The sequence below is a fragment of the Fonsecaea multimorphosa genome (genome assembly GCF_000836435.1).
Source record: "Fonsecaea multimorphosa CBS 102226 unplaced genomic scaffold supercont1.27, whole genome shotgun sequence".
In the NCBI taxonomy this organism is placed as follows: Eukaryota; Fungi; Ascomycota; class Eurotiomycetes; order Chaetothyriales; family Herpotrichiellaceae; genus Fonsecaea; species Fonsecaea multimorphosa.
Window position 1 is genome coordinate 415887 of NW_015971661.1, and position 9885 is coordinate 425771.

Sequence of the window (9885 nt, forward strand, 5' to 3'; positions counted from 1 at the left end):
GACAGGCTATGGATCTCTTTGACCGATGCAAGGATCGAAACACTTAGTAATATATAGAATAGGTATATTTGGCATTTTGGGTATCATTATTAGACCACGATCTCGGTAGCTATCAATACCAAAACGCTTTGGTAAGTGATGCCGCGGTCTTAGGCTGAGACGCGGTAAGGAAGGTCTAGAAACGTCCGCAATTATATACTCAGATTCTCTCGGGATTGATCACCGTGGCTCGCATAATCGTGGGACTTTACGCGTACGAGGAATATAAAGCGGAGGTTCGACGTCTTCATAACGAAGGTAGAGAGAACGCTACTATCGAGCAACGAGCCCCGTCCATTTTCAGTCTCGTCTAGTCTATAGTGCAACGCTTTATAACTTTGACCCAGTTTAACGGCACCCCGAGCCCGATGGATTTCTTCTACTACACTCAGACGATTAGCCGAAGTATTTGCATAAACACGGCGAGTGAAGGCCGGGTCAGTTAGCACAACAACGAAGTTCAATACAATTCCACCCGATTTACTATATCGAAATTGAGAGGTATAGTTCACGGCTTGGTTAAGAAGACGCGGAGTCGACTACATCGAGACTTGTTACTCTTAAACTTGGACTAGCATAGACAAGTCTAGAAGGGCAGTACACCCATTCCCGCATTAGATTTGAGTGCTCTTCGTGATGATCCCACCAACATCACCGATGGCTGGAGCTTCTTATCCGGTAATAAGAGTGTATTGTCGGTCGACGGGGCGGACTGGTTATATAATCGAGTATTTACGGAGAGTTATCTTCGGCAGCAGTTTATTCTAGCCGATTCCGCGGCGGATCATGGCCAATCTAGCATTCATTAGCGTCCGGCCCGGATTAAGAAGTATTTCGATACTGTTTATCAGTTTAAGAAAGACTTACTGGTACTGATCCACATGACGGGTAGTGGTCCCGGGCGCGGAACCGAAATCTTAACCGTTCGACACCGCAATGACAGTACCGGTAAAGGGCGAGGGATTTTCATAGATAGTAGGCTAGTGGACATTGTCGTCGGCTACTACAAAGGCTATGGCTTTAGTGTAAAGTCGAAGATTGTTCACCGATTCTTACCGCGTGAAGTAAGCGAGTTGGTAGTGTACTATCTTTAGTTAGTATAGCCGTTTGTGGAAATCTTGCAAATGTACCATAACGGTCAGAAAGACTTTGAGGCTTGGTTATGGGAACCGAGAGGGAGGGATAAAGTGAATACCGACGAGGATAATGACGATTTTGACGACGAAGGTCCGGAATGTGAATCAGAACCGTTAGTCGATGAGGCCGGGGACGATGAGTTTGAGCGTGATATGAATCCCACCGTGGAAGAACAACTACCTAAACCGGCGTCGACCAATATCGATAGCTTCTGGGATACGAATCGCGTTCGATATACACTAGAACGGGCGACCGAGTAAGGGATGGAAGCCAAGGTAGGTATCTTAGCGTGGCGTTATCTCATCAAGGCGATTATACGAGTATTCACCTAGGATCTATAGGTGTTATAGATATTCGAGGATAACCGGGGGAAGGACGAGAAGAGTGATAATGAGGTTCGCGATCGGCAATTCGGGTACAGTCTATGGGTGGCGGGTATAGTCTATAGCCGGGATATATAAGAGTATCCCGGTCAGACGGCTTACTAGCGCGAAGCATTTCGGCGAGTTAGTATAGAGTGGTATCGATTCTTAGGTTTTACGGGACTCACCGGTCACGGACGGACTATACCATACGCCGCGGTCGATGTCAGTTCCGAGGCGTAGCGCGTATAGAATCAGCGATAGTACGTATTGGCACGTACGGACTTGACATTGGCTTTGCAGGAGATGTTTAATGACCCTAAGGCTACGTTTCGTGGGAGACAACGTGACGTATTGGATACGATTGTGACTCGTCGAAGTTAGATTTTGGCGGTGATGGCCACGGGCGCGGTGTTACGAGTCGCCTTACAACACGTGAGGTGTCAACGAGCAAACCCGAGGTGGTTTACTTGGTGATATAGCAGTAGGGCTCAATGTAGCAGAGACGGAAACCAAGAGTACAGTATACAGCTGTACGTGAAGCGATTAAACCGAGAACAACTCGATTCTTTGTAACTGAGGTTAACTATATCGAAAGCTATAGACTTATACTGAGACTATATAGACAAAGGAGATTCGTATGGATCTATGTGGCTCTGTTTAGCCTTGGGAGCACAACAGAGTATACCGCTCTATGTAGCTCTATTTAGCCTTAGGAGCATAACAGAGCACATCACGTGCCCTGGCTCGTGTCGTCACTCCCTTCGGCAGACCTTCTCCCTTATTCCTATACTGTAGCCGTCCTTTTGGCCTATTCGTAACACTTCCCCCTCTCTAGCCTCTTTGTCGTCCTCGATATACTTAAGGTAGGCCGCTCCCCGACCCTCCTTTCTTTGTACTGCTTTTCTTTCTTATGGCTAACTATACGTTTTCAATCTAACCGTATTTCCAAGCCTACTCCTCGCATCTCCTCTACCTAACGTCGTAAAGCTGCTGCCGAACGAATTTAATCTCTCGGTCGCCAATTCTTTAAAATGGGCCGGTATTCGAACTATATCGCCTCGGACTCTCCCTATTGGATAATAGAAGGGCAGTCGATGTATAGTATATGTCGTGGAAAAAATAAAAAAGTTGGCGAATGTGATGGGTGTTTTTCGGTCTCCGATTTCGACAGCCTCTAGGATCAACGCGAGCGAATACAGCGTAAGGTGGAGGAGAAAGACAGGCGGATAGGGGAGCTGATTGCTTCCCTGATGTCAATCCAGCGTGAGAAGGACCAGTTACAACAATAGATACAACGCCTCCTTGGTGAACAAAAAAGGATATTGTCACGAGAGTTGGAGGCCCTAGACGCTATCGACACAGCGTCGGCCTCGGACGACTCATCGCGTTTTGCCTTTGCGTTAGACCCGGCTTTGGAACCGTCGGTTCAATAAATGGCCGAGTTCGAGGGTCTCTTCCCTATCCTTAGTGACACTAGACAGTCCGCTCTTCCTACTTTAGCGAATCCATAATCTACTGGTTTCGTCTTTTCATCTCTTTATCTCCAGATATCCGCGCCATTCGGATAAGGTATTGGTGGTATTCAATAATAAGTAGCTTCGGTAAATCTTCCTTCTTTTCCTAGGTTTGTATTTCCTAGGCTGACCATCGTACTAAGTACTTTATTAGTAATAGATACCCTATGCTGGCGATTAACTTTTCCGGAGTTCTGCGTTCTGCGTACATTCCTATGAGGTTTTTACTTTAGAGGTATTATTGGACTTCTTTAGGTGGTAGGTTCTCTACGACTTCCTACGTATCATCTTCCGAGTCGTATCCTAACTATCTTACTAGGTAGACTGGTTTAAGCTCTTCGGTTTCGGGTTGGTGTTTGATAATTTTATCAATAAAGAAGTTATTTTCATTAACTAGTGGCCCGTACTTCCGGTGATACTTCCGTATATCTTATCTATCTAGGTTGTTAAGTGGCTCCCACGTATTTTCTTCCTTTAGATATCCCTTCTACTTGATTAAGTAATGTGGTACCCCGTCTTGTACCTCACATTTCTCGATCCTCTCGACTTCGTACCTTGATTCTTAAGTCTCCGGGTCTATCTCTACAGGTCCCGGTGTCGCGTCCGGGTTCTTACACAACTCGAGTCTGTCTTTGTGAAACATAGGATATACTCTCAAGTTTACTAGTAGTTCAACCTCGAACGTAACTAGTCCTAACTTCTTCTTAATGCGATAGAGTCCGATTTTTGTATGATCTAGTTTATCGCTTAGTCGTTTTATTTTGATGTTTTTTCGTCGTATATAGACTATCTCCCTCTCTTTGAGGTCTAGTCCCTTAGATCTTTTCTTGTTTTCTCTTATTATTGTTTTTTCTACTATCCTTTATAGTTCTTTTTACATCATTTCATATAGTGTCTTGATGTTTTCGATTTGTATTTTTACTTCCTCTGATATTGGTTTTCTGAATTTTGGTTCCGTGAATGTCTTTGGGTGTTTCCCATAGTTCGCGAAGAACGGCGATATTCCTGTGACGGCTGTGCTGTTGTTAAATGCCATTTGTGCCGTGGACAGTAACTACGCCCAATTGTCCTGCTTATAATTGACGTAGCACCGCAAGTACTGTTCCAGCGTTTGGTTTGTTCTTTCCGTTTATCCATCCGTCTATAGGTAGTATACTGTCGACAACTTGTGTTTCGTCCCTAGTAGATCCGTGAGGGATTGCCAGAACTGTGACGTGAACAGCTTGTCCCTATCCGATATGATTTTATCTGGTATTCCGTATTGTGCGATTATTGTCCTCACAAATAGGTATGCGAGATCTTTTGCTATAGCTTTTTCTATGAACGGTAGTATATAGGCGTACTTCGTTAGTCTTTCCACAACTACTATGATACTATCGTACTCCTTGCCCGTGAGGGGCTCTTTAGATTTCGGTAGCTTCGTAATGAAATTAATCGCGATGGAGCTCTATGGTTTGCTTGGTATTTATGGTACCATCAGGAGTCCGTAAGGCCTATACCTTTCCTTTTTTGTTTTCTTACAGACGTCGCACTTCCCGATGTACTCTTCCACGTCTCGTCGTAGGCCCTTCTAAGTGAAGTCCCTCGTGATGAGTTCGATCGTCTTTGCGATTCTAGGATGTCCCGCAAGTTGACTGTCGTGTCTTTGTTGTAGTACCTCTTTCTTTTGTTATTCTATGAGGTTAATGTCCATGACTACTAGTGTGTAGTTATACCCCCTATATTATAACGTTTCCCCGTTATCCCTGAGCAGCGAATCTGGGTTTGGCTGAGTAGTTCCCATATGGTCTGGTCTTCTACTTAAAGCGTCTGCTCGACCATTTTCCGTTCCTTTGATATGGTGGATTCTGAAGTCGTATCTTGCTAATGTTTCTACCTATCTAACCTATCGTCGGTTTAGTTCCTTCGTTATTGTCTAATATGTAAGATTCTTATGGTCTATATAGATCTGTATGGGGAATTTCGCCCCTTCTAGATATACTCTCCACTGTCTTAATGCTTTCATAATTACTAGTAGTTCTTTATTATGGATGTCGTAATTTGACTCCGGTTAAGTTATTCGTCTCGAGTAATAAGCGATAGGTCGTGATCGGCCGTTTTCGTCCTTCTGTGAAAGATAGGCTCCTATTGCTTCATCTGACGCATCCGTTTTAAGTATAGCTTCCTTCTCCGGATCGAATAGTATGAGGACTGGCGTAGAGGTTATCTGTCGCTGTAGCTCGTTGAAGGCTTTCTCACATTCCTCGTTCCAGTCGAAGCTTTGTTCTTTCCTTATTAAGTTTGTAAGGGGTGCCGCGATTCTTAAAAATCCTTGGATAAACCTCCTATAGTAGTTGATAAGTCCTAGGAACTGTTGCACTTCCTTGACGTTTCTTGGTACTGGCCAGTCGTTAACTGCTTATACTTTGTCAGGGTTCGGCGTAAGTCCTTATGTCGACACGATATAGCCTAGGAATGCTATCGTGTATTTGTGAAATTCGCATTTACTCAATTTGATTGGCAGATCCTTTTCCTTGAGCGCTTGTAGAACTAGTCGAATATGCCGAATATGCTCTTTATAGGTCTTGGAGAATATGAGGATGTCGTCTAGATATGCAACAACAAATTCGTCCAAGTATTCTCTCAACGTGTCGTTTATGAGTGCCTGAAAAGTAGCGGGAGCGTTAGTTAGTCCAAAGGGCATTACCTAGTACTTAAATAATCCCCATCTAGTTCTGAACGCTATCTTCCACTCCTCTCCTTCTTTCATCCTTACTCGGTAATAGGCGTCTCTAACATCGATTGCCGTAAACTATTTTGCCCCTAATAACCGATCTTGTAGCTCGTCGATTCTCGGTAGTGGGTATCGGTTCTTTTTTGTGATAGCGTTAAGTTTTCTATAATCAATGTAAGGTCTTAACTCTCCGTCCTTCTTATTTACGAAGATAACTTTATGTGAGATTTTGGATTCTAAAGGTCTAATGAACTTCTTTGCTAAGTGTTTCTCGATATAGTCTTTGAGGAAGTCTTCTTCTTTTTTGGATATTAGTATTAGTCCTCTATAATATATTAGTTCCTTCCCATCCTCGAACGGGATTTCATAGTCCTATAGTTTATATTCGGGTAAGGCTGCTTCGCCTTATCGTTCTTTCGTAAGACTTTCGAAATCTTTATATTCCGGTGGTAGTTCTTCTATACTAGAACTAGCTAGTATTCTTTCCATCGGTCGTACTAACACTATTCTTATTAGAACCTTTGAAGTTGATTAGGCTTCCGTTTTCTTGGTGCTGCGTGCCGTAAATGTTAAAGTCTTCGTCTTCCAGTCGATCATTAGGTTATGTTCTTGAAGCCAGTTCATTCCCAATATTATATCGAATTATAGTATTATCGTGACATCTAAGGTCGCTTATTCCTTATGTCCTGAAATCGTCAACGGAACTTCTTTTAATTCGTGAGTAATCCACTTTAACAGTCGTCTATCTGCCATCGTAAGCGGATACGGAAGCTGTTTCCTTACTTTATATTCGTATAACTATTTAGCTATGCTGGTGTTGATATAGCTTCGATTGGCTCCCGAGTCGATCATGACCGATACTTGGAGGTCCGCCAGTTCTGCCGTGAGGACTGCGTGGCGGCTATCCGCGGTCATCTCTCTCAACTCTTGAGGCTTTCCAATCCTTAGATTGTTATTATGACTTCCTCGCCTCTTTAGGTCGTCACTCACAAGTTTTTTGGCCAATGTACGTATAGTTCGTCTCTCTATCCGCACTTCTCGTTTTGACATTCTTCCAATCTTCCGAATACTCCGTCCGGATGTATTGGTACATATGGTACTGTTAGGTCCACATTGTAAACGTATTTGTATGCGATTTATACAAGGTATTTTTCTTCATCAGGGTATGGGAAGTCTCCGGCGATAAAACTTCCGTCGGCCCTGTCGTCGACTAGCTCGTCTAGAACGTATGGCCAATTAGGGCTCCCATTACCTTCTACACTATCAACGAACATCATATTCAGGTTGCTGTTTTAGTAATACATATATAACTCCTTCCTCCAAGGGCACTCTTATTCTTCACATATTACGCCGGCGGCTAGTAGGCTACCGTACACTCCCTTAGGGATTAGGAACTCTAGGTATTTCGGATCGACATTATAGTAATGTAGGTACTGTTCTTTTTCGTTGCAGAGTACCTCGTTACACTCTAGTCTCCTACAGTAGTGATCTGGGTTTTCGCGGTCGTCGATCACTCTCCACTTTCTCAGTGGTCCTATCCGGGATAGGATTAGCTCTTCCATAACTCCTATATCTTTCCAGAATTGTTCCTATTGAGTCCTTTACTTGACGACTTTCTTCATCATTCCCTCTGGAATGTTGATTCTGACAGTATTAGGTTCTACCGATTAGTGTGTGTGGCTGTTTTCTTTCTCTTCGCATTCTCTATCCTAATACTACCATAGGGTAACCTTACGTATTATTGTTCTTGGGATTTCGTATAGTGTGAACACGACATGCCGGTGTCCCTCATCGTACACATAGTCTTCCTCACAAGGTTTCACGTCCTAATAGTTTGTTACGATTTCAACTTCTTTTCCGTCTATGCTGAGTATGACGTATTATCGTAAGACAATATCATCGCTCATTGTCAAGTTTTCATCTTCTTCGTCGATGATCGTCCCGTCATCTCGGTAACTCTCGCATAGTGCGCACCCCTTAGCGCATCCTATTGTTGAATCGTCACTATTATCGTCTATATTCCTAATATTGGCCTACGCTTTCAATATATACGCGGCTACGTTATATTCCCAGCATCTCGGATGCGTATGATCACGGTCAATGTAGCGTACTACGTTATGTAACTCGGATCTCGTCATCATATTGAGGCTTTGCGGTGGTACTATCGGTACCGTAACTACGTCTTCCCCTTTTCCCACGTGCGAATATTCCCCTAGAACGGTATATTCCACGTTCTTACATATTAGTAGGTGTACTAGGATAGGTTCGGCTGGTGATTGACTCAAATCAATAATAGGGTGCCTATGTTCCCTTATCATCCCATAGTTATCCTTATACCAACACCTTATACTCCTCCAATATGGGGTGACCAGTATCAGGTTCCTATCGTCATGTTTGATCACGACAAACATAGTAGGGTCGTTTGGTTCTGGTGTACGCATCATCCAGATACCTTGTGTGTCTTCGATCTTCTCATTTGTGGCCCTGAATACTTCCTAGCGCTTTAGTATTACTCTGGCCTTCCTGATTTTCCGCGGTTACTTTGGAAACTATCCACTCCCTGCCTTCTCGGAGTAGTGAATGAGGTAGTCATCTACGTAATATACCGTCCAGGATAAGATCTTATGTCGTTCGTTAAGTTCCTGTTCTTCTAAGGTAGCTTCTTCCTTGGGAACCGTTTCCTTATGGTGGGGTCCACCTACCTGTTGTTGAGGCTCCGTACCTGGGTGGCCTATCTGTGCTGTCGTACCCTGACTGTCGGCTGTCATCTGGGTTTCCTGTGAAGTATCGGCCTTTGTTTCTTCATAACCGGCTGTACCGTCGTCTATCATATGCAGCGTACGGACCGTTTTGCATTCCTTCGTACGGTGTCCGGATTTTCCGTATGTATAGTATAGATTTTCCTTCTTACGTTTCTCTCGCTCCGACTTTGACACCCCACGCCCTAGTTGTTTCTTCTTGCGATAATCCTCCGGGGCCGCTCGAACGCGTGCCTGCTAGCGGTCTGGTCCTGCGCGGAGGATATCCAAGTCCATTAGGTCGCCGTAGTGTTGTTTGTTCTTGTAAGTCGTACCCCCAAAATATGATCCCTTTCTTTCCAACTGTCGTTCGTATAACCAGTTGTCGATCTCGATAGAACGTTCAACGAGTAGCTTATACTCGTTGGGACGATCCGTTCCTATCCTATCTTTAACCGAATCCTTCAGGCCTTAGTAATAGGCTGAGGCGAAAGCTTTATCCTCCTAGTTAAGCTTTGACGCTAGGCGTTAGAACATGGCGTAATAGCGAGCCGTAGATCCAGTCTACTTGAGTTAATAGATCCTTTGTGAGGCTGCTTACTCCTCCCCTGGCATCCCAAAGATCTATTTAATACGTTCCTCATACACCCCGAAGTTTCCAAAGATCAAATTGGTCTCCTCGTCTCGTTATCCGATAGCAGATCCAAGATAATCTTTCATGATGGGTTCGAACCATTTAAACACAGATCCGCGAAGTTAGAGTCCTGCGAACAAGACTCGCTCCGCGTGGGTGGAGTACTTGGCACGTTGCAAGGTAAACACAGCCTTCAACTGCACAAGATACATACCAAGCTTGCTTCTATCCCTATAGAAGTGTTCAACCTTAAGGTCGTCTTTCATTTTTCCGACGTCCATATTGTTAACGGTTAGTGTATTAATACTTATTGAAGATACGTTAGGTTGTTAGGTAAGCCTGGGCTCGGGTGATTTGGGGTTGGAGTTGCTAGATATAGCCGTTGATTCCACTTGCTATCCAAGAAGATAGTCAAAATGTTACGAGTCGCCTTACAACACGTGAGGTGTCAACGAGCAAACCCGAGGTAGTTTACTTAGTGATATAGCAGTAGGGCTCAATATAGCAGAGACGGAAACCAAGAGTACAATATGCAGCTGTACGTGAAGCGATTAAACCGAGAACAACTCGATTCTTTGTAACTAAGGTTGACTATATCGAAAGCTATGGACTTATACTGAGACTATATAGATAAAGGAGATTCGTATAGATCTATATGGCTCTGTTCAGCCTTGGGAGCACAATAGAGCATGCCGCTCTGTGTGGCTCTGTTCAGCCTTGGGAGCATAACAGAGCACATCACGTA

General features: G+C 44.0%; 2 protein-coding genes across 2 annotated transcripts; one reads left to right on the forward strand and one right to left on the reverse strand.

The window, feature by feature from the left end:
• Positions 1-920: 920 nt before the first annotated feature.
• Positions 921-1436, forward strand: Z520_10071 (uncharacterized protein; the record flags this gene model as incomplete). The annotated part of the gene is made up of 2 exons (XM_016780565.1): positions 921-1103; positions 1143-1436. 2 exons carry the CDS (start codon positions 921-923, stop codon positions 1434-1436), a joined length of 477 nt encoding a protein of 158 aa, XP_016628484.1.
• Positions 1437-8317: 6881 nt separating this feature from the next.
• On the reverse strand, positions 8318-8536 carry Z520_10072 (uncharacterized protein; the record flags this gene model as incomplete). The annotated part of the gene is made up of 1 exon (XM_016780566.1): positions 8318-8536. The coding sequence occupies one exon, from the start codon at positions 8534-8536 to the stop codon at positions 8318-8320; it is 219 nt and encodes a 72-aa protein (XP_016628485.1).
• Positions 8537-9885: the final 1349 nt, after the last annotated feature.